The sequence below is a fragment of the Chlamydotis macqueenii genome, chromosome 18, assembly GCF_036417535.1.
Source record: "Chlamydotis macqueenii isolate bChlMac1 chromosome 18, bChlMac1.mat, whole genome shotgun sequence".
Classification (NCBI taxonomy): Eukaryota; Metazoa; Chordata; class Aves; order Otidiformes; family Otididae; genus Chlamydotis; species Chlamydotis macqueenii.
In genome coordinates, this window is record NC_141573.1 from 11,306,964 (window position 1) to 11,333,178 (window position 26,215).

At 38.4% G+C, this 26,215-nt stretch overlaps 1 protein-coding gene across 1 annotated transcript in view; it reads right to left on the reverse strand.

Moving 5' to 3' along the window:
* FOXK2 (forkhead box K2) overlaps positions 1-26,215 on the reverse strand; it is a 46,552-nt gene that overhangs the window by 7,805 nt on the left and 12,532 nt on the right. The window contains exons 2-4 of the mRNA XM_086762209.1: positions 4,343-4,537; positions 1,423-1,570; positions 839-985 (exon numbers count right to left, since the gene is read on the reverse strand). Coding sequence (XP_086618335.1) covers positions 839-985; positions 1,423-1,570; positions 4,343-4,537 — 490 coding nt within the window. The remainder of the gene's footprint in view (positions 1-838; positions 986-1,422; positions 1,571-4,342; positions 4,538-26,215) is intronic.

A 26,215-nucleotide genomic window follows, 5' to 3' on the forward strand; every position in this document is an offset into this window, starting at 1 on the left:
AAAATAACTTCAGAGCGTGCCTCCGTTGCCGATCATGACTGCACTAAGCAGGAACACAGCGAAATGGATACTCCATGACCGACAGCGCAGCCTGAACATTACACGGGCAAACTGGCCAGTCCTGCTAATTGTGCTCTTCAGCCCTTTGCCGAAACTAAAAACAGCAGCAAGGCACTGAACCTTCCTGCATATCTGGAAAGACTATGCCTGCCTGATTCATACTCGGTTAGTCATCCTGGCAAATGCTGAGGCTGGGCTCTTTAAAAATGAAAAGAAAGAAGAAACTGATTCTACAGAATTGAAGGGTTTGCTCTAGCTCAGTACAGAAACCATTACGCTGACTGAACAGACTATGGGGCACAAATAAAAGAGGGCACACAATAGTGCAAGATAGTGACAGGTGACACACACTTGTTCCTTCCCTGTATGGCACGGCAATGACTGTTTTTAAATAGAACTGAACTTGTAACATCTATCATCTTAACTTTATCTCAAGGTAACAATATGGATGTCTACACAACTACAAGCTACACAACACAACTAGATAGCATACATATATCTCAATCCCCAGTGCCAGCTGTACTTCCCCAAAAGTCTATATGTACCCCTCCTAGAGATTTAGAGAATACCATTTCACAAATAAAGCAATGTTTCAAATACAGAATAATGTAAATTGCCTGCTTTGTTAGAGACCTTACAATCAGGAAAAAGACAACACACTCATTTGACAAATGGCATTTATGAAGGGCTGTTAGGCTCACCAATTGACTTCTTATGACCATTTCTAGCTGCCAGTATTACTAACAACTAAAAAAACCATTTCAGAAATCAGATTTACCTGCCAGCCCTTGTCTGCTGTCCTGTAGTATGGATAATTTTTAGTTATGTGCGTATAAATTCCGTTTAGTGTAAGCTGCTTATCAGGTGCCATTGTAATTGCTTGTACTATTAACTGTGCATAGGAGTAAGGTGGCTTAGAGTCGTCCTGCACAAGAAAAATAAAAGTCTGTATCAATAAACTTTAAAGATAAACGCACTCTTTTCTAAATCAAAAGTTACAAAATACAATTAACTTAAGGCATGTTTGGATGACCAAATCTTGAGGTAGAAAAGAAACAAAGACAATTTGCTCTTCAGATTAGCAGATTTTAGGAAAACATTAAAATGTGGAGAAACATACAACAATAAAGAATTTTCAACAGCCTACAAACAGATATATAACTGAAAATACACACAGACCCTCCCCCAAAGGGAAGAGAGGTCAATAAGTAAATCTCACATCTAATCATAATATCCTACAAATTGGTTAAAGTCTGTAGTGTTAAATTATGACTTAGTGCATACACTTTATCAAACAAAATTTCAGAAGTCTAACGTTCACTCAAGATGTAATTCATGGGACTGATTTCAAACAGTGTTTACCTTTGGGCTATCTCCACCCGATGCTTCCTTGTCATTTTCTGACTGCGAATTGTCAGCCATTAAATGTAGGTCAGACGGTATTACACGACTCATTTTGTACCCTGAAGAGCCTGCACCACGGGGGCTAGATGGGCAGGAATTTGCAGCACTGTAGAGCATAAAAAGAAGATCCTACTATTTTGTTATACAGTATATCACCACATTATGTCTAATCAAAAAGCTCTTATTGCAGAAAAGCCCACTACCAGAGCTTCTAGGCTACAGTTAAGGGTCTGTCAGAGTTTCCATTATAAATCCCATCTTCCAAGCCTCTCTAACTCATCCATGGGAATTAGAATCACTGCAGGAAGAAACCTGTCAAATGAAGCTCAGGCTTTCCTCCTCAAAGGAAAAAGGATTAACTGACTTACTAGGTTGTACTATATTTGTGTAAGATTTGCCAACAGAAAAGTCCACTTGAACTACATAAGCAACCACAAATTTTAAGAAACTCATTTGAAACAAGAAACACATCTTGCATGAAATTTCTGCCATATGCTTGTATTCAGCCTGCTCAAAAAAGATCATCTTTCCTGTGCAGCATTTTTGAGAAAATATAGTGAGCAGTGACGGAAAAAAAGAAAGTTTTGATTCTCATCTGAATCTAAACTAACATTATTTACAGGTACGTACACACATATGTATGTATAAAAATAACAAACATCTATAAATGGGATGCCTCAGCACTGACTCACCTAAATTTACCACAGTATTAGGCCAACAGAGCAGACACAGTTACAGAGCAAAATATAGTGTCCAATAAACAAAAGAAACGTCTCTTGACACCTCACGCTTTGCCATCCATCACAGAAAAACAAAGATAAAATTGTATATAAGTCCACTGCAATATCTTTTTAACAGTTGTTCCCCTGTGTTACACAGTCCTTAGGAACCACAGCTGCACAAAGCTGGTTTTCTCTACAATTTCCATTTAGCCAACAGGAAAAAGACCATCAGTGGGTGATGTCTGTCCCCTTCCCCAAAAAACATTTTGGCAGTTCTCTACAAGGATGTATGCTTCTCAGCAATTCATACTGTAATGGATTTCAACACAGTCCTCAGAAATTCCAAAGAAGTTCACTAAAAATCAGAATGACAAAGCCAGCTGTGCCTCCAGAACCAACCTTATCTCCAAAGAGAATTTTTAACCTGATGTGAATCTATGGTTCAAAACATTGAGTAACAAATAAAGCTAGAGAATGTTATTTAGATTCATACAATAAAGCTTTAACAAATTTACATCTGTCAAGTTTTGTTTGTCTGCCTGGCCTCTCAGGATTTTTGCTACCTCCCTTTTTATGTACAGAAAGAAGGCCGGCACTGTAGATTGGGCAATATATATATAAAAAAGTATTCTCCAAGTTTCACATCACAAGAAATCCACCAACCATTTGCTACTAGTGATGTACTATAAAAAGGGGGATTGGATTTTTGAAGTATTGTACGGAAGAATCCGTGATTAGAGCCAAAATGCATAACTAATTTATTTTTAAAAATATAGGTCGCTGCTGTTCTATGTTTTCACATATCAGCTGACAACATCCCTCTACTGTGCTCGCTTCAGCATATATTGACAAAGCGACACATATGGTACAATCAAAGCAAGTTTACAAGTCTTCTACAAAACAGGATGATTTGAAGAGAAACTGTCAAGCTTTGCTCTCAAAATAGACTCAAAACTGTCTTTTTTTTTTTTTTTTACTTTAATAAACTATGCTCAACAGGTGCGTGAAAGCCCTGAAGAGAATTACAAAATTCATAGGGAGGCAAACACTGTAGTGATATATGTGATATTGTCTGAAATATTTATGAGCTGCTCTGTCATTTCTTGGGCAAGGTATGTTTTCCCTGAATTTCAATAAGAAAGCAAACCTGTTATACAGTCAAGTCTAGATTTCTTTTTCTCTCTGCTTCCACCATTTATATAGATCTCATTAAACACTGCAACATTGAGATCAAGATCTTGGCAAGCATGAAAGAAGTCAATTATCCTTACATTCAAATTTCATTAATAAGATCTACATTTTTAAAAATCAAGCATTAACAGACTTTCACTCAAGTGAAAACAGAGGAAGTGAGAAGGGAAGAAAAAATTTTCAAAGCACCTACGTGACTTTGAAACATAACTTTCAATGCCTTGAAATGATACTTTTGCTCCTGAACTTTCTATGAATTTTAAAAATTGTATCTAAATTAATTTTACTAGTTTGTGAGGTCAGTTCACTCATGTTTAATTGAGTTTGGTCCCAAATAACAAGTTGGACAATGGCTACAATTACCAAGTTAAGCAGCACAGCAAGTGAAAACTCCAGATTAAAGTCCCCTGCAGAAGGCTTACCTGTACTAAGCTCTGCATCTCACACTGCATTTTAAGTAAAACATCTGTTTACTTCCAGCAATGACTAATCAATAACTAATCTTCTGAAGTAAGAGATCAGTCTATTTTCCACACTAACGAAAAGCAAAAAAAAACCCCTCATTTTTTTCTGATGATAAACTTGAGGAGGACAGTGACTATCAGAATGTTTAAAAAAAGGTATAGTTCAGACTTATCTCATTTAAAGCGCTACCATAATCATGCAAGAGTAAAAGGCAATCTAAATAATCTGAAATGCAAGAAAAAGATATGCTCCTTTGCTGTTCTAGGAACACCAGGCTCCTGAGCAAACTGTTACACATTTAACATACTAGATTTTAATATTAAAGGCTGTTCATGCAACTACCTTACTAGTTAGCAGAACGGTGCTTTTCTCCAAGGCAGGCAATGCTGAGCTTCAACTAAACTTTTACGTCAAAAGGAAAACACTTAAAATTAATTAGAAAGTTGTCTGAAGTCTGTAACCATACGTTGCCCTATATCCAATCTGCAGGGTTTAAATACCTGATGGTTCCTGTGGGAGAAGGGAGAGGGCTGATCAGGTGAGCCATGTTGTCTGGAATGTTTATTGTTAAGGGAGAGATCTGGGGTTGCACAGGCTTCACTGGGGACTCCGGGGCCTCCTGTTTTTCTCTCTTTTCATTGGACAGGGCTGTGAACGTTATCTTGATGTTTGTGCTGGGAAACCTGAAAGTACAGCTGAAAAATAATAAAAAAAAAAAAGTATCTAAGCCACTGGTTTACAGAATGTAAGATTTTCTGCACAACTCACATTTATCTTATTCAAAAAAGCAACAGGATCTGATGTAATTACCCATAACCATCTTCACTTTACAGATCATACAGAAAGAGCAACATGACCAGAAAAAGATCCCCGAGAAAGCAGTTTTAAAATTTGGAAAGAAATATAAACACGATTCTTTGTAACAAGAGCAGTTTATGTGTTGTCTCAGATTTCCTGAGGTTCAGCCTGATCTTGCAGCTATCCGTAAAAGCAGTACTATTTTTGACAAAAGGCTATTTTTTTTTTATACCAAAGAACGGCTTCGGTAAGTGAACAAGTACGCCTATGATATCAAAATTAATCAGGAGCACAAGTGTTGGCCAGTTTGAGGTCTGCTCAGTTTCACAGACGAAAAGATTTGTTTATTTTACCTTAAAATACTTATTAAACACATATAAATCCTATTTCTGTTGTAGTACTATATTAAAATATCTTTTTTCTTTGAATTTAAGAGCCCATTTCTATTATTTGCCCATTTTCATTAATTACCAAAGATTGCACACCCAAATTTAAAGGCTAATGACAAATTAACAATGGGCAATTGTTTAAAAATTTGGAAAATAAAATACAATGATGCATCTTTGAGTATTTTCCTTTCTACATCTCTGTATACAGCATTTAGAAGTTAACCCAATTAAACAGAACAAGCTATTTATAACTTCTCAGTAAACAAAAAGATTGAGCAAACAAACTTAATTTTCTCTCCACAAAAGCATCTATAAAAATACAGCCCAAATAACTTTACTACCTCCTCTTTCTTAAGCTGTTAGACTACACTCTGCACTAAACCCACAATTATATTTACACACCTCTTCCACATGATGAAAAGGACTTTCCAATGACACAATATCCAGCAACAAACCTTAGCATTTTTTTTTCCCCCTCCCAGGTGATTCTAGGTAGGTGTAATTTTATCCAGAAAAGAAACAGCAGCATGCTGGAACAGGCCTAAGAAACGCAGCTATGAATGCAAGATACAGACTGCAAACAAAAGTGATTACTTCTCTGGAAAAATATATTAAACATAAAAGTGATGTAAGAATTGGAAGGAACACTCAGCTGTGGAGTAGCCTTTAAAACATGGGCTCTCATGTGTTTTGGTTTCTATTTCTTCAAACGAATCTAAGGCTGTTTATAGAACAAAGGCAGCATTTGAGTTTCACTGTGTTGCTTGCCACATGCACCGCAGCGATTCTTTTTTCCTACAATACATACCCAAGGATCAGGAAAAAGAGGAAGAATTGACAATGACCTTCCTTTTCTCCCAGTCTCACTTCTCAGTATGGACCGTGTCAGAATTTAACAGACGACCTATTTCTGAAACATGCTCAATGTACTAAATTAGGAACAGAATCTGTGCCAAAAAACTGCACATGCACTTCAGCAAGAAAGTTAAATGGACCAGTTTCTGGGTTGGTGGGGTTTTTTAGTATCTTCAGTAACAACTGATTTCTTTGCCTTTTCCAGTAGAAAGTATTTTTTGCCTATATTGTTTCAGTGACAACTGAAAGAGGTCTCAGCTGTTTTGATACCAAAAATGTTTTCTCAACATTTCAGTTAATTAGCAATAATGACAACACTACTCGTATGTAAAGAGGGGAGCCAAAGGCATCCTTTTTGCTAAAGATTAAATAAAAATCCCAGTGAGAAACTGAACAACAATATGTCTGACACAGAGACAGGTTTAAATTGTAAGTCACCTGCTCAATATATTTTATGAGGCTGTTCCACACCTGCAAATTTAACTTCATGCTTTTGAGATCAAGCTTATGTCAACCTAAGAAAAATGTGGGAACTGGACATTGCTTTAGATGCTCATTCCCTGGTTAGATTTCTTATTGCCTAGTTTAAAAAAAAAAAAAAAAAAAAAAAGAAAGAAAAAACAAACAAACAGTATATAACAATGAGGAACCAGAGTTCTACAGTGCTGGGGTGGGGTAAGGATAGGGAGATTACATCTTTGTACCTTAGACACAAGTACCAGAACCACATACAATGTATACTGGACAACTCCTCCAATATTCCATTTAAGTGGGTATATTAAAACATCTCCTTTCTTACAGTATTGCACCAGCTTAAGACATTATCTTCCCTGTGCCCTGTGCCCTTTTGCAAAAAGGCAAGGGCAGCTTACTCGGGTCAGACTAAAGCACAGACTTCAAAGTATAGCAGAGACATGGTGCTCTCAAGTGGTGATCCAGTTCAGAAAAGAAAACAAAAAACACCCCCCGAAACAGGAGCTTTGACTAGTAAAAGGTACTGAACAGGTTACAGACATGTCAAAGAAACTTGGAAAGTATAGTCAGGAACTGTACCAAAACCCAGAGGTGCTTCTGTTGGAGCTTACATTTCACGTGCTGAGCTCCAAAGGATGGCATTATCGAGGAGGACACATACGCTCACAAATCACAACCTGGTTAGAACACGCAAACACCTGAGCATTATCAAAAGACCACATCTGTCAATTGATTCATATTTGTAAACAGGTTTTTTTTAACAGAAGGATATTTTTTGTAGTTGGAATTCAGCCAAAAAAAAAAAGAATAAAGCGTTTACACTAACCAACAGGTTACCCGAATAAACTGCATTAACGCAAATGCACTACACTTACTTCCAAAGTCAAAGTAAGGAACATGTTCTAATTTGATCAGAATCAAGTTGTTTTTGGCATATTCTTTAGTTATACAACAAACTAAACAAAAACCACAGCATACCCAGAGGGAGAGACTGATCAAACATTTAGTCTACAGCAAGCTGAATTTGATTTTACTCACTGTTTAAAGCGTTCACAATAGTTTCATGATGTGCTACCGCAGGACGGTTGCTACAGAAGAAACTCATCTATACAACACACTTTGGGGAAAAAAAAAAAGAAAAAAAAAAAAAAGGAAAAAAAAAAAAAAAAGAGTAGCTTTGCAAGCTGTCACTCACTACCTCATCTACTCAAGCCTGTCCAGAGGTCACGCAGATGCTGAGAGGGCTGGAGCAGCTCTGCTGTGAGGCCAGGCTGAGAGAGCTGGGGCTGTTCAGCCTGGAGCAGAGGAGGCTCCGGGGAGACCTGAGAGCGGCTTCCCAGTGCCCAAAGGGGGCTTAGAAGAAAACTGGGGAGGGACTTTCAACCATGGCCTGTTGTGACAGGACGAGGGGCAATGGCTTTAAGCTGGAAGGTGGCAGATTTAGATTAGACATAAGCAATAAATTCTTTACTGTGAGAGTGGTGAAACCCCGGCCCAGGCTGCCCAGAGAGGTGGTGGATGCCCCATCCCTGGAAACATCCAAGGCCAGGTTGGACGGGGCTCTGAGCAACCTGGTCCGGTGGAAGGTGTCCCTGCCCAGGGCAGGGAGGTGGAACAAGACAATCTTTGAGGTCCCTTCCAACCCAAACCATTCTATGATTCTGTGAACTAACTACCATTCTTCCTTTATAGGGTGATGCCATTCCGAGCAGGAAACCGAACAGAGCCACCAAGATTGATCCAACAGATTCCTAAAACCAAATGTTTACAAAACATCCATGTTTAAACAGTTATATGATGGAAAGCATGTTCAGTATGTAAGTGACGAAAACAAACAGCACTATTTAGCTGACACGCTGGCATTGTATCCCATGTATTTCAAACAACAATTCACAGTATCCACACTTCAGTAATTTTGTATGTTTATTGATTATGACGAGTACTTGCATTGTACTTTCTACAAACCATCACACAGGACGACAGACAGTGTGCGATCTAGGAAACGGCAGCACATGTCACAACCGAAATGCAACTCAAGATCCTAATTCTTCTCCTAAAAGTTCTTTCTGAGTTGGCTACTGGAAAATAGTCAAGAAGCATCAAATCACTTCAAACTATTCCCTCAAAACTCTTACTATCTCTACAGCTCCCAGCAAAATAGAGACGTGCTGATCTAGGCAGTGCCTCTCTAAAGAGTTTAGCAACGCTGTAGAGTGCTAGATAGGTTTGTGGGAAAACGTGCAAAGTCTAGTCTGGTCACATATGTATTTCTAGTATTTCCTCACTTCCCCATAGTTGTTCTGTCCGTACCGCAGGGAAAAGCTAATTATACACTTGGAATTCTACCTATATGAAAATACCATCTGATCAAAAATGAGAGATTTCTTCCCGTCTCCATCTGAGGAGCCAAAACATAGAAGCGGGAATTCAATTTCATCCCTGTATGTAAACCCTGCTAATGCACTGAGCGCCTTGGTGTCCTTTCAATTACTTTCTTTTAATTGTCTTTTAAGAACTGGGACAGAAATTGGACAGAAGCTGCCATCCTACTGTTCTTTAATCAGCACCTCCAGATTTTGGACTGAAATAGATTACAGGGGTTCAGCACTAATAACCCCTGAAGTCATGGTAGTTAAAACTGTTTAGTTCAGTTCTTTTTACACTGTGACACCGAACACCAGTTAACTTAAGGAACTCCCTATAATTTAAACACATCTAAACGAATAACAAGGTCAGAGTTTTCAAACTCTTGTTGATATACTGAAAGCCAAGGAGGGCTTCAACTTTTTACATTAAAAATGTAAGACTCACAAAAAAGAACTCAGTTAACATCTGGGAGATTGCTTTTGCTGATTTTTGATGTCAAATACTTCAAACGCAAGCATGGGCAACAGTAACTCACCTCACAGAGAAAATGAACACCTGGACCACTAAACAGACCTTTTTCAACTTAGGTTTTCTCTGACAGTACAGTAGACTAAGATGGTGCTCTTCTCCCCTATTTTCATCAGTGAACTAACAAAAAAAACATGGAAATCATTGTACTTCTAGATAAGTCCTCCCTTCCATAGAAGGCAGGTTTGAAACTAATCCCTTTTCTACTTCCTCTTACCTACCTACTTACGGTCTTTCCCCATCACTCCAGTAAAAATGATCCTCGTGGCCAATTCATTTATTTGTACTTCTGGTAGGAGATATGCACACTCTGAAACAGTAAGATACTGCAGTGCACTTTTCCAGGCCCACTTTTGATTCAATTGCATTTTAAAAGTCAACCAAAAATTGTATTTCACATAATTCAGACAGAACCACAGAGAAATTGAGTTTGGAAAGGTCCTCTGAAGGTCTCCAGCCCAATCTCCTCCTCAAAGTACTTCCAAGTTAGACCAGGTTGCTCAGGGCCTTGTCTAACCAAATTCTGAAGCCTTCCAAGGGCAGAATTGGGCAATTAATTCCTGTAATTAGCAGCTTAACCGTGAAGGGCTTTTCTCATTTGTCAAGGTATAGTTCTTTAGTTGTAACTTGCTCAGCTGCTCATCCTCCCACTGTGAGGCTCCCAGCAGAGCCTAACCGTTCCCCACTCCCAGTTCAGCGCTACCTGTGACCTGCAATGGGTACTCTCCATCCCACATCGCAGGTCACTGATGAACACCAGCACTGACCCCAATTCCGCAAGGTCAGAAAGCCACACAAGGGTACCACTTGTCCTCTGCGCCGTTCTACGTAACATCCGTCAATGAAATCTAAGACCAGTGCGTCAAAACTGGGAGGCATTCAAGCATCCACAGGAACATGGTACTTGGAAATTATAATTTGTATGACTTCCTGCTAATGGGTAGAATTCAGTATGAAAGAACAAGGACCATTATTTCATCTTTTCTCCATTTGCTGCTTCATTCATTATTCATTTCATCACAATGGATTATTAGGAAATTAATTATAAATTAAACCAGATCTAGCTATTGGTTCTTAACCAATTTTTAAATAAGCAAGGCTTAAAAGATGAGCCTTTACGAAAATAACTAGAAATACTAGAGAGGTAAAAAAGCTCAAAAAGTTGAAGTACAACTACATAAATTTCAGCCTTTGTAAAGTCTGTGTATTGTGTCTTCACATCCTAAGAAAAAGGTGCATCTCTAAAGAAAGAGCTGAGCTTGGCTGCCCTCACAAATCAAACCAACACACACAAAACACTAGGAAACCTGTAAGAGCTCCATGTCTTGGAGATACCTGAAAGAAGCAACTTCTGTCAACTTGGAGAAAAGCAAGAGTTCTTATGCCAAGAAGAAAGTGGCTGCTTCACTCAGCCTATCCTTTTCCAAAAGAGACATAATTATATATTCTTTCTCTTCTGAATTTTATACCAAAAGGTTTCCAATTGTTCAACTAAATACTAAATTGTTCACATCCAGGATTTATTTTCAAGACTTTGGGCTGTGTTTAATTGAACTGCACGCCAATACTGCAGTCCATTTCCAAAACAGAATCATCATCCTTAGACCTGAACAGAACCAGCAAAACCAGAACTTAGTAAAAAGACAAACTGAACTGAACTGCTTCAAAACAGAGTCAAAACGTACAGATAATCTTAAAGTACTCAACAGTAAAAAATTTGAGTTTCCAAACTAACAATGAAGGTAGATACATGAATCCATCCAAATAGTCACAATATTAAATAGCTGCCTGAAAACTCCCAGTGCTAGATGATTACTAACAAAATACAGCTTATTAGAAAAAAAAAAAAAAAAAACTACACATTTTTTTTTTGTAGTAAGTATCTCCTTGACTCTTTAAACACAAATAACTGCTCAGAGGTTTGTTTTACAAAGTCTTTTCTAGGATTACATAATAAAGTGCTGTTGTAAAACTTACTCATAATTTTTAAAATGCTGAGTATAGGAAATTTTATAATGGATATACTGAAAAAGGGTGATCCAGTGTATTATAAAAATAATCAGATTGCTATTATTTTCTTATTGTCCAAAACAGAACTTTCTCAACGGGTAATTTTTTATATAGCTGCTTGTTCATCTACATAAGCTATAACCTTGTGCTCCTATAGGAAATTTCAGCTTCAACAATGCATCTGTAAAACTTTCTACATCGTTGGTAACAGAAGAAAGGAGCATCCACTTTTCTGTATCGACTTCTAGGGAAAAAACAAATTTCTAAAATCCATATGAAAGAAACATAAAGCCCAACTCTTCTACCAGCTTTTTAAAAGGAAGTTTTCCATGCCCTTCTGCTCGCAGTTGGCCACGCCCTGCCAGCAATGTGAGCAACTACCCCGGCAGGAACACAGCATCACTTCCTACCAGTACGTGTGCACACACACACCGTGTTACGACGGGCTCCTCCTGCTCCTGCCTCCACGGTTTGCAACTAAGTCTTGATGTGTCTAATTTACCATAAATTTACATTCAATTCTATTTGATCATTACTAGTCAGGACACTTCTAGAGGTTACCCAAAAAGCAACTGCCCTTGAAAAAGTGGCAGCTTTTTCCTCTGGGGGGTGAATCATGGCCTCATAGGTGTTTCTCTTAATTCTCTCTATCCTTTGCAATTGATTTCTGTTGACCAAAGATCAATAGCTGCAAAGCATGTCCTCCACAAACAGAAAACGTGAGGGCTGTATAGCAGCTTGACCTCCAATATCATAAGGAACAAAACACCCTCGGATTTTTAAACTAGCAGTTAGACTTTTTATTCTGGGCACGCTTTTCATAAGGATTTCTGTGGTTTTTCAGGTGTGCCATCACTGTCTACAGAGTGACATAAAGCAGCATGAAAAAACACCTTAAAGAAAAAGATCACTGATCTATCTATGCACTCTGATGTCTTAAGATTCAAAAGCAAAGATCTGTGCATCATCAGAAGTGACGAAATATTGCTGTAGCCTCATATTCATTCAAGTCGGCCAACAAAACACTTTTACCAAATTCTAAGCAAAGGCTGGAAATATGATCTAGTTGTAAATTAACGGCTCCCCCATCAAAAACCTAGGTTACATACTTTCCCACTCATGTTTTAGCAAGTGCATAAGAAGTATGTGAAGTTGTTGGTATTCGTGACAGGAATGGTGCTAAGCCGCTTTCTGAAGGATCTGGAACAAGCCTGTCTGCATTAAAAAATGATCCTATGACAACAGAATATTGATGACGACAACAGGAACATTCCTGAGCTACTAGCAGCAAATACAAACTGAGTAATAAACACATGGTCTTGTGTGAAATGGTGTTGGAGTCTTCTTTCCCACTTAGAAAGCTAGCTTCATAACAAACCGCATTTTTAACCCTGTGTTCACAACGATTTCCTTAAGGGCATTTAAGAGTTGAGACTTGAGAAAGAAGAGTACTGAAGTTGTTCAACTGCAGCAAATTTTGCTGCAAACGTAAACGATTCTACTAACAACTTAAAGCTGATCTCACTCCTCCCCTGCATTACTGTGCTACAGAAACAAGCATTAACAAAACCGCTATTACAAATTGTCAAAGGTTCTCGTTTTAGCAATCAGACATTTCATTTTCTTTATATAACAACCACACAAACATTGGTATTGATCAACAGCAAAACCAAAACCTAAGGGTTATTCTACAGTCATGGAAATGTGCTACGGTTATTTAAAAATACATATCTCAAAAATCACAAATTCCCGCTGCATTTCCCTCTTTTCTTAAAGGGTAAAATGTTTAAAACAGTAAGAAGGAAAAAAAAACCAACAAAACCAAACAAAACACAACCCCAAACCTAAAGAAATTCAATACAGTAGCCCTGCACAGGCTGCAGGAACTGAGAAAGAAATTGGCCTGCAGGCAAGAATGTAGGCAGCAGTTACTGTAGAAACCAAGCTCCTCGTTGCTTTTCTCTAAGCAAAAGACACAAAAGAGCTGGAAAACAGCGATCGATGGGAAGCAGCTTATAAAGCTGCTTGTCACATCTGCTGCAGGAAAACCAGACACTAATTCATTAAAACTGCTCATGTAATGCCTCTGGAATTTGAGGCTCCCCAGCCTGTGAATACAAAAGAAACTCCGCCTATGGAAACACTGCATTTTCGGGTATTTAGCATCTCTGTACACAAAAGCCGTACGCAGAGTCAGGTTGTGTGGTCTCTATCCCTAAATTTCGCTCTAAACTATAAAAACAAATGAAAATTTGTCCAAAAGATCATGTGCCTCTATCTTTGCCAAATTTGAAACAGCTATTTCGAGTCCCAGCAGAGCATACATAACTCTATAGTACAATAGCTTCCTGTTTAAAAAACAGAGACAAAACACTTGCAACAGGAAAGTAAAAATCAATCATCATTTCTTCTTCCTTCCAGATAAGTGCATTTAACAATGGCTTCCTATTATCAAATATGCAAGCTCAAACTTTCACCACGACAGTAAATACCATTCAAAACCTTTTCATACAGCGTATGATTTACAATCGCAGCTGAGCCGAAGCAGACAAACCCAAACCACGATATCCTTTATTACCCAGTTAGCCAGTTACAAAGGTGCCTGGCATTTCACCCTCAGTTGCGGGGTACTCACGGGGACGCGAAAGTTCATAGGGAAACACAGAGTTATAGTAAGATTGTTCAGTGTTAAGCAAAAAGCTATCGGCAAACTAAACTGCTCAGAGCCAAATATACGCACTTGGCATTTTGCCGTTCCTTACAATTAAAGCAGTAGGGGGAAGTACAGTGAACAAGCGCTGTCATGATGTGTTTTGACGCAACCATAATCATAAAAAAAGCTCTTACAACTCACATGTTACTTTAGTAACAAAAGGCTTCATTTATTACCTCATCAGAGACCAGCATTCTATTGCAAAATTATGCCAAAACTCCCTAATCATTACCAAAAGAACAGCTACCCACAGAGGCAAGGCTGCACAGAAAAAAGGATTATTCCTGAATCAAGGAAGTAAAGTTTACTTTAGATGGGCTTTTCAAGACAGAACTCTGCTTCCAAGAGCAGCATAGTCCTTTATTTCACACAGAAATCCATGACTAACTCAGGCCATTGAAGAGTGACAAAAACTGCTTCCTACCAACTCTGAGTAGACAGCAGTGTTTAATTTCCCCCTTAAATCTGCCTGTCTGGTCAAAGAATAGACTTTTTTCAGACTGCTCTCAGAAATCTCTGGGCTTTAATTACACTTCACTATTACCTACCCAAATATGTTTTACGTCCAAGGGCCATTCCATACTTGCTTCACTTTGGTGATACTGCTGGGCTGGGTATCTCAATGGAAATCAAGATTTTATATTATATCCTGAGACTATTTTTTAAGCAACTGTACCTTGAAGAATGTTTGTTCAAATCAGTTTGCAATTTTTCTTCTACTGGCCCAGTCTTAAAACTTTTCTAGTGAAGGTGCATACTCTACAAATTTTATATGCACGGACTACTCCACAGTGTACACAAACTTACTTTCCTTAATCAGTTATGTGGGCACTCAAGAAACAATCCAAAGACTGTGAAAGGCCACAAAGCAAAGAAACTATTTAATCTACAACAAACACATTGTATTGGAAAACAGTCCTCAAGAAGCACTCCTCCTGAGCTACTCTTCGAAGATCATGCCAAGTTCTCAAATCGTGGGCTGTTAATAACAGGCAGCAAGAAAGTGCAGAAGGACAAAAACGAGTAAAAATAACAGAAGTGATTTAACAAGTCAGATAGTCATGCCAGTGGAAATCTGTCCAGGAATAAAAGTAGACTAAATAAAAGTCTTCAGAATATGTGTGAACTATTGTCACTGTACTGGTACGGGAACAGTACAGAGAAGGGTACAGCACGCAAGCGTGAAGCATAGGATTAACTTCTCCAAGCACAGACCTGTACCTGTGTTAGTCATCTATCTTTATAGTGACTGAAAATGAACAGACACTTAATGGTGTACATCCCACAGAAGGGAAAAGTCTAAATGGGCCTGGAGAAATCTGGTCCAAGGATGTCTATTTTTCACCGAATGTAACGGGAGTCTAGGTGCAGACTCTCACTCCCTCACACATCCCCCAGCATTAAGCAAAATGAAACCCACTCCAAACACCACCTCGTAAAATAATGAAAAATATTAGCCAAGATTCCTGAAGCATAGGTACCAACCAGGCTTTTAGCAAACTTGATCTTGGGGATGGTTTCATGGGATACAGCAATGAAACAGCTCAGCACTGCTGAACGGGGCAGGCTCTTCCCTGCTTCTTGCACCAGTGCTGTTCCCAGTCACACGGTTATTCCGCTCCCCTGCTACCAGCAGGCGCTGCTATCTCCAGCTAATTTACTAACCCAGCACAAAACCCCTCTAGCTGAAATTACAAGTTTGCTGATCCTTTAGTAAGTTTAAGCCATCTCACAGTCTCAACTCTCTTCAAAAAGGTAAAGTAAAACCATCATGACACCTGAATTTAAAAGCTGTATCATACTTACCATGTAAGAGAACGTTTTACTATGCAACTGTTCTAACCTTTCTCTTTGAAAGGCTGCAACTTGAACTAATACAGAAAATAAGCTTCCAGAAGCTACTAGTCACAAAAGGAAGTGCAGAACTCTGTCTGTAAACAAGAGTGCATATCCAATGCTTTTCAAGAGAATAAAGTTTGGTTAAGTTGGGATCTTTTAGCTTGACCAAAACAGCCAGTATTTTGACTGCAGATCCTGTTAACAGATGGATTATGACTACTTAAGTCAAGCATTCCTCACAAAACTTCAACCGCTCTAAAGAAGCACATGTACTAGAAACTAGGAATAAAACTTGTCAGGTAACGGCAATTATGTATCATGTACTAGTAAATAACTAAGGCATTAATATGTTCCTATATATACTACTTTCAAGGTCCCAACTGTAATTGAACTGCTTTGCATTTCCACAACATCTTTCATTAGAAAACACTGAACATCAGCACAACACATCAGATCCAGTGTTCTTTGCACTCCTAGGCACACCAATATTTAGGGAGAGTAGCATCCACACAGGAACAGTGTATGTAAGAAAGCCTGGAGCACTGGCAAAACCAGAACCCCTTTTTTTGTCCTTAAAAACAGGGAGAGGGGAGGCAAAGTCAGAAAGGGAGAGTAGGATGTTTGCACCGCAGGAAAAGCAAGCCACTTCAAAACCCAACCAATTAATTTTGAAAGGCAAGGCATAGCTCTTGATAAAAAGTGCTAGAAAAGAGCACTGAAATTTCATCATCCCCTCTGCCTCCGCCCATGAAGTATTATCCCCATTTTCAAAAACAGATTAAACAGATTTGTGACTTGGCCAAGTCATTCTGGCAAGCGTGCAGCAGAGCTGGGAACAGAACATATTTTTCCCCAACACCCAATCTTTGTTTAAACCACTGGATCATCCCGTGAGTCTTCCTTCTCCTACAGCTGCTTTACAAGGCAGAAGACCAGGTGAAACACACATCTTCAGTAAAAGGGAGATTATTTAACTGAGTAAGACTGAAGTGTTTCAACTTCAGTTTGTTGTACAGGAGCAGCTACTTAGAGAGCAAAAAAGTAGCTGCTGTGAAGCCCACACGGCAAAAAGTAAAACATGCACATGTACCTTACGCAACGTATCACATCCTCCCAAACAGAGCTGAAGGAATTTTCATTTCACTAGTGCTTTACCATTACATCATGTAAACGGCACATTAAATGAATACATTCTAATTAAAATCTATACAGTTATATGGTCAAGAATTTGAAGCTGTTAAGACACACAGACCTCATTTCCTATGTATCTAGGAGAAGTAGGATTATTTTTTTCCACTATCAAACAAAAAAAAGTCAAAACAGTATTTCAAGTAATTAAAAAAAAAGTAGAAAAAGCTAAAATTTACATCCTAAATATTGAAAAATACCTGGGGGAAAAGAACTCCTAATTTGCTTTCCTTTACACAAACTTTAGTAATCAACAAGAGTTCCCCATTCACGATGACGCACAGCTGTCAGGCTACCGAAGCCGTCACTCACTCGCGTCTGTTACGCGGAGCAGTGCAGAACCTGCAGGTGTCCCAGCAACGCACAGCTGGAGGTGCTGAACAGTAAGTCCTATTCACTGGCAACACTGAAGCACTTACTTCAATTTTGCTGATCTATGTTATACCTGCTATTTTTAATTAATCATACTCCTACACTGCCCCATACCAATGCAATGAAATTGCAAAAACTTTCACTGGCCAAAAAAAGCCAGATTTTTTTTATTTTTTTTGCAATAACCAAACCGTTTTGGAGAAGGAAATACATGGCAAGCAGTATCTTCACTTTCCTTTTTATTTCTTGTCCTATTTAACTAAAGAGCACTGCTGTACACTGTTCAACTTGTTTTTCCTTTAACTGCATTCCCACAGACAGGCAGCAGAGTTCACAATAACTGTATCGACCCTCCACAACGAAGAGTACTCTATGGGAGGGTAACGACAAAAAGCACGTAGTTGGGTTGTGCAAACCAAACGCAATCTGAGGTTTTCTGATACTGAAACAACCATGTTTTGAGAGCGGTTCAGCTTAAAATTCCAGACCTTTTATTACTATTCTGTGATTTAGCTTTTCCAGACCATTAAATTTTCTAAAAACAGAACATCAAAATGGAAAAAACTGGTCTTGGTACATAACACGCTACTTCACTATACATCATCACTCTGCGTTAAACTCTGGTTCTTCTTTGAGATACACTAGAGCCAAACTAACTTTGTAGGTAGTAACCAACACAGTTACCAGTTAAAGTCTTATAGAATAAAAAAATTAATGTTCAATTTTCTCTTCCTCTTGTGCAGGCAAATTGATATAGTTCAGTTTAAAAATGCTTTGAAATGCTGAAAAAAGCAAGCTGCAATCAAGCCCAAAGAGGTTCTTGTACACCACACAAAGGAACACTCAGCTGAACTGCTCTAATAATTACACTTGTCTCTATAAGCAGAAATTTGGAAAGCTTTCCCAGATACATATACATATATATACATATATATATATGTATGTATGTATGTATAAAAAGCCACATGTCTTACTTTCACCCCGTCAAAAGGAAAGTTACATTTGCTTGAGTGAGGCTTCCCCAGCTTACCCACTGAGCATCGTTCTTCTCCGAACGGGGCTGTCAAAAGTATCAAATAAAAACCCCTCCAAACTACTGATTAAAAACTCCCCACCTTCCCCTCTCCACACATCCATCTGCAGGACATTCCCTGTATCAGAAGACCATTTGCTGTTACATTGATTGCTACAAAATCAAATTTCTGTAGCAATATTTGAATGTAGGATTGCATATTTAAGAACAATTTCATCAGTCATGTGGTTTCTTCAAAATTCCACTGCAGAATCCACTTGCGTAGCAAAGCTGAAAAGATGCAAATGAGATCGATGCATATGCTACGGCATAAAAAAAGAACTGCAAACACTACTTTTCACAGTACTTAAATTAACATGTTTCAATTTAGACTTCAAAACCAACCAATATGTGAAAGACTCTGATTTTCACAAAGATGTATTATGCTGAAATGAAACATTAATCCCTAGCTACAGAAAGCATTTCCTAATTTCCATACAGGTGTAAGGCATTATACTATACTTCCTTCAACAATTATTAAAAAAAAAAAAAGCTACTTTTATCCTGGGAATCTTTTTTTTAAAATCAATATGTTAATATAGGAAGCAACATGAAAAATGTGGCATTTACCATAATATCCAGAGAGGCCCCTAAGTTAAAGTTATCATAAATACAGAAGCAGCAACAAATACTACTACATATCTGGAGCCCATTTTCCTCATTTTTAACTCATATAGCAAATTATTTTATAATCTTAGAAACAAAAACACCTACCTGGAAAAGTAAAAGGCTAACATTTCTGATTTTCAGTACTATTAAAAAAAAAATCCACCACCAAAGCAAAAAAAAGAGAAGAAAGATTACAACCTTAAGATCTAAGAGACATTTTAACAATTCTGGAGGGCATGAGGAGGGCCTCATCCTGTACTTCAATAACATGTACACTTTCCCAGTATATAGAGAACAATGTACAGGCTTTAAGTCAGAAAAGCTAAAAACTGAGATAACAGACACCTTCGGTCATTAAAAACAATTCGTATGAAATCTATGTTTTTTTAACATCCTTCCCCCAAAAAAAGAAAGAATCAAGATTTTTTTTCCCCTCAGTTTGTCATGGTTTCTAAAAAGACTCAAAAAAGTTCACTAGATATTTTTAAACTGCCACGCCTTTAATCATCATTGGGAATCACATCAGTAAGACCTTAAGAGCACTAATTAGTTCAGTTACAAAATTATATCTTACAATCAGTTTTGCTCTCTCTCCTGAGAAAACAACAGTCAGTTTATATTAAAGTGTCACAAGAATCAGTGACTTTTCCATGAGAACTGTAACGGTAATGAGACAGGGCAGCATCACACGATGCAGAAAGCCTGAAATGTGATATGAAACCCTTGAATTCTTTGTCACTGCTCATAAAACCCGAAAATGCAAAAGCTTTAACAGAGACTACCAGAAACTAGTTATCAAATATCTGTGTTTGAAGGTATTCCTGTGGTGAAGTGTGAAATGAGGACCATCAATCATACAAACGTTTTGGGAACTACTGAAAATAGTACAAGCATGGTTTTGTTGCTTTTCCAGTCCAACTTCGTTGTCCACGGTGGTCACCTTTAACTTTCCTTTTCTTCTTCTTCTTCTGAGGTATGCGGACAGCACCTTTGACTGCAGACCTACGCTCCTCGCAGCAGCAGTGTACAGAAACATTATGTAGCTGTTTTGCCTGTGGAGTAGGCCAGGCACTTCTTTGCCAAGTGTAGGCCTTGTTAGGCCCCTCAGAGAGCTGATTTAGCTCACTAATACAGCACCAACTAACGCAGCAAAACAAACTTTTAAAGAGGGAAATAGTATTCTCTGGGGCTACTGAGAGAACCGGCTAATGAGGGACCCAGTGGTGCCAGAGCCAGCGTAAGGGGGCGGCTGGATCAACGCAGCCACGATCAGGAATGAGAATGACCAAAACCTTTCAAGAGCAGAGAACCTCTACATCAGCTCAAATGCTGATCAAACTGTTATGTAAGATACTATGAAGACACTTTACCAGTCTTACTAATTTCTTCCCATCTTGTAATGGAAAAAAACTGCACTTCTGCCTTGACAGAAAGCTAATCCTGACTCTGCCTCTCTGCTTCTCTTCCCAAGGATTGTTTTTCAGGCCTACCAGTAAACTAATCTGACTTGAGCGCACAGCGTGAACACCAGAGCTAAGACATGAGACGGAACAGGACGGCTCTCCCAGCTCCAACATTAGCTTGTTGTAACTAACCTTGGAACCTAAGGGTTAGTAACAGTTATCTTCACAGCCTGAATCTTACATACAGGTATGCTTAAAACCACGAGATGGAAGTGCTGTTCATTTTTTATTAAAACTGTACTACTATATCATGTGAAGATTTAAAAAAAAAAAAAAAAAAAAAATCCCTTTTAAAAACAGGTACAATGAGAAAAACACTTTCAATTACTGCAAATGCTCGAAAAACAAAAGTTTACCAATATACTAACAGGAAAAGCAAAAGCCTTCTGTAACAGAGTATCCTCTAACTCAATGCATTCTCAGGAGAAAACTGAATTTAAGAGAATAACCTATATAAATAAGTATGCAGTGTCAAACTTGTTACCTACAGTGCACACAAATAATCACTGGATGATGCATTCTGAAAAGCTCACCAAGTCAAATTAATTTTGTGTCAAGTCCGACCCCATCAGGGAGGTAATACTTCCTAAAATGTTATAAAACGCACTGCAAAGATGCAATATATCTGTACGTACACTAAAGCTTTATTTACTGATGCTCCCTCCCCAGAACTCCCCAGACCATCAGTCTGGGTTAGTACTCACTCAGACATTTTGTACCAGAATCCACAGCACAAAGTTGCTGCAACTGAAGAGTCACAAGCAGCCTGTGAACCTGAGCTGTGATGAAAAACGGTTTTAAAGAGCAGAAGAGGCCTACGGAATGTATGCTTAACACCATTTACCTAACCAAATATGACAAAGGATGAGGGGAAAAAACTGCTATTTCACAGATGTTAAACGTAATGGTAAAAAATGTACACAAAGAAGAGGTACCACAGCTAACTAATGAATATAGAACAAGTCCCAGAAGATTAACTATAAGGTCATTTTATCTCTCAATTTCAAGTTCAAAATAATCCAACTGATCTCCACAGTTTCAACAGCATTACCACATGAGATACCAAGGACCACATCCTGAAAGAACTAGCACAAAACCGGAGGGGTGGTAAACAAGCAGAAATTTTTAGAAATACATAATCAATAGCAACAGTAGAAAAGAAGGTTAAAAAAAGAAACAAAAGGCTCAGTGCTTGACACTGAGAGAGGGGAAAAAAAACTCTCAAAAATAAACAGCTTGGAACACAAACTAAATAATTCATGGCCTATGCTGAAGAGGGGGCATGTGCTGGTCATATGTTCAGCGTATGTATTGGCACCATTCACCAGCATGTTCCATGTTGTAATAGCTCAAACATTTAAATTTGAAATGCGCTGCCTTCAGGGACGACATGATCCGGGCAGCCCTGACGAAACACACACCACTCAAAATGAATACATGCTAATTTTGGCTTGCAGGTTATTTCTCCATACTCCAAACAATGCTTTGCTTGGCACTAACTCATTTGAAGAGCTTACATTAGATATGACCAGTGGTAGTGTGAAGCAACCTTTAAACCCAGTAGACTCAGTTTACGTAAGATTATGTAAAATGACTATTGTAGTATCTGTGATTCTCAGAGGCACCTTTTTGCTTGGATCCACGCTCCGCATCGTGCATGCATTTAAACTTCAGAACAGCAACACTCTTTGAAGTTGTTCACAACTTCTCTACGCGTTCACAGTCTCAAACATAGCAATATATAACGTGACACAGCCCGTTGCCCAGATGACAATTAAATGCAATGGTGTAGTTCTAAGACTCCAAAACACAGAGGAAAAAAAATAAATTCTATTGGAGTTCAAACATGCAACTTCAAATACCTGCTTTCTGTAACAGCCAGCTCTGCCTCCCCACTCTACAGTCATTTCCATTTCTGTGAAACTTGACGTGAAGAAAGTTGCTTCCAGTGCTGACACAGAGATCATGTGAGAAAGATCACCTCACTACTGTATGCCGATTTCTGACCATTTCAACCCTTCCAGCATTCAAACCAGTGGCTATGATTAGATCTGTTTACTTCCTTTTAAATACTCATCCTGTAGTATTTTAATTTTAAATCCCCTGGAGCAATTTCTCTTTCCTTTGTATTTCTGTATTAAACCATTACCTGCACAAGTCAAATCCTGTCTCCATTTAGAACACCTTTAAGAGGGTTATTCTAATGACTTAAAGATGGTGTGAACCATCACAATCTAAGGACCTTTTGGATTTAAAAATAAAAGTCTCCTTCACTCAGTAAAGAACTTCATCAGTCCAACTTCTTGCTCTCTCTATCAGACACTGTCAGTATGCTCTCAGTCAGCAACTAATTTACCACAAAATGTCCCTATAAAAACATAGGGCAGTCATATATATATATTCTCTTCCTTAAATCTCTTGAGGAAAGTTTGAACAAGTAGTTACCACAAAGACAAAACAGCCCTAAGTAGGACAAAATTTCATTACTGCAACACGTCCAGTAACCAACACTTCCCTAATCAGAGCTCAGGGATCTCCAAGCCGAAATGCAATGTCACTGCAACAGGCACCCAACCCCCCTGGTACTCACCTATATTTATCTGAAAGTAATTAACCCTAAGCTACTCAGACCTTCAAGATAAGAAATTTAACTGGAAGAACAAGAAAACCATCTAACCCTACTGATATCAGATGTTGTTGCAAAAAGAAAAAGTTGCAGACACAATAGTTTACCTCAGAGAAACAGCACGTAAACACATTTCAGTACAAGAATGCACTCAGAGTATTATGAAAATTACCAAAAACACATCCTGCCTTCTCAAGTCTCCCCAGACAAAAAGAGACTTGGGCAACACATTTCCACACTGCTGTCTTCCATGTTCATTGCCACAGCTGCAGGTTTTTTTTTCTTAAATTCAAAAACTCTAGAAAAGCCTAACTTTTACAACCAACATTTCTGATTAAACTACCAGATTCTATTCCTCAGAAACACCTTCCTCAGGCTCTTCTCCCTGTTCACCATCCTGTTATTTCTCCAAGTAGTCAAAATCACACTCTCTCACAACAGGGTTATTTTGTATTCTATGTAACTATGCTTTTAAGCCTTTCAGATGAAGTTCAATAATTTTATGGCACACTTCTCAGCTACATTCCAGCTAACACAAAGAACACACACAAACAAATATCAGGCCTGTTTTCTTTAGCAACTACTAAGACAAAATAACTTTAAAACACTAACCCCAAACTGAAAACTTTCATAGAATTGTATTTTATCCTTCCGACTGAGGGTTGAATTATTTACATTCACATGCTCCTTTCATTCCTTTTTTCCCCCCACGGTTTGCATGATTCTTTTCTTTAAAGGCTTAAAAGACACCCATTTTGCTGATAACCTTAGATAATAGTGAACAACCTCACACAAGAATCTTGGGTACTTACTAGTACACAGCAGACCAAACTTATTTATAGCTAAGTAGCGAGCTGGGGTTAGTGATCTCTTCCAGGCTCAACAATCTTCCAACCTCAGAATAACCACACCATAAAACAAGCAGGGTTATTTCACTACTGATAGAAAAGTAAACATTTGTGTACTAGGGCGTGCTTGCAGATGATCACTCTGGCTGCCTGTATTGCGGCAGACAGTAAAAGTTATTCACAACAGGCCAAAATTCATGAAGGAGATTTAAAGTCTTGATCAGAAATTGCTTTCAGAATTTAACTTGCATCTTTAGAACACTGAGACAGGTGGAAGGATCCGAATTCTTCTCCCAACTGTGAATGAGGTTTCCCATTTCATCTTCAGATTAGTTTCTTTAACATTTAATTAGTGACAAATTTTTCTATTTGAAACAGGTACTATTGCCTATATCCTATGAATACAATTAAGGAAAAATGACTATATGAGAAAACAGCAATAGCCAATAGAAAAAGCTTCAAAACAGAAAACAACTACAGTTTTTTAAAAGTTCTGGCAGAATCTCAGTTATAATGAAGAAAGTTTTGTTACAGAAAGCCTGGACATTCACAGAATTGAAAAGACGACAAGTAGAAATGAAACACTTCCAGAAAAGCCTGTTTTGTTGTCAGCCTGCTGCTCGCTGTTCCCTGCATCTCCCCCCATTCCTCTCCCTAACCACTCACAAGAACTTGTACAGTTCCATCAGCTCACAGGAACCTCTGAAGTTACTACGTGTGTAATGCTCAAACAACAGCACTGCTCCAAGGCCATCAGTACTTCAGGAGGAAAACAAAAAAAAGAGATGCAGCTAGTCAAGAGCTAAGTAACGACACAGGCAAGAAACGATACAGCTTTCCACCATTCACTGCAGAAAGTTATTTTGTCTTGCCAGGATTCACAAGCATTTGAGCATTGTTAAACGGTTCTGGAATTTGCTGATAATACAGACTAGTTGCATTTCTCAGCTTTATGGACAGACCAATACCAGGAAAAGGTTTTCAAAACAAAGGCTTGAATTTCAATTCAAGAGGATAAACAACTGAAGTTCTGCTGTGGTTTTTACCTATTTCATCTCTTTCCTGTGTTGCTAAACGTGCCTGTCATCTGAACATTTCAACTGACACACACACTGTGGTTTCCAGGTCCAAAATGTTTGTAGCAATTATCAATATCTAGAAAGCTGAATGAATAATACTATAATCAACCACAAACTGTGGAGCCCACCCTGAACTCAGAACTGAGTTCTACATTCATTTCAGAACTCCCATTCATACCAGAGGGTAACCAGCTTAAACTGCCGTATTTATTCTTCAACTCGGTGATGTAGCTACCAAAGTGCTGCCAGGAAAAGGCCGTATGCTAACTCAATAGTATCACTGGAAGTCAGACTACGTAAGGATTAATTTCATCATTTCATGGGAATCTTATTACCCAATCTATTAATTTTAATAAAGTTACTTAAGACTAGATTGCACACTCTTCAAAGCAATGTTTTCATATCATTTGAGCAGCAGCGCAGTTCACCATTTGGCTTGCAGCCCCTAATGCTACTAAAAAGCGAATACGCCTAGTGAGATGAAAGGGCAGAAAGGACCAAAGCCATCAACCCCCTTAACCCAATAAAAGACCATCCCGGGTCAGATCTGCACACCCATGCACACACACACAAGGGCTTCAGTTGGTCACCTTAAAACAAGTGTATCAACCGACAACCATATAAGACAGAGCTGACAGAATACTTAGTAGAAATCTTATCTGAACCTAACCCAGCCACACCCAGAATAATCACACATGTAAGGAAAGGAAATAACTTGCTTCCTTTAACACATCTTTGCTCAATACATTATTTGATGCTTACATCTGTGCAAGTTAGAGACAGCATTTATATTGATTATATTTTAGGTAATTCACTTCTAACTTTTCTCAGCATCCAAGTCCACTGAATACTGCACTGGAAATGAAGGACACTTTCTGTTACAATCTGATCGTCCTCCAAATGATTGTTCTTCTTAAATGTTTCCCCTCATCCCCTCTGAAGGAAGTCTCAGAGTAACAGTGAGAAGAGAGTTAAATCAGAACAGGGAGTAAATGCACAGCTACTTTCAAGCCTGCTACCTAAGTAGTTTTGGAAGGCTGGATCAACTAAACTTACTTCTTGACTACTAACACATTTGCCTTTACGGCAGTCTCGGTTTAATGCCTTGCATAAAGAAGGGAAAGAAAAAGCTCTCTCAAATGA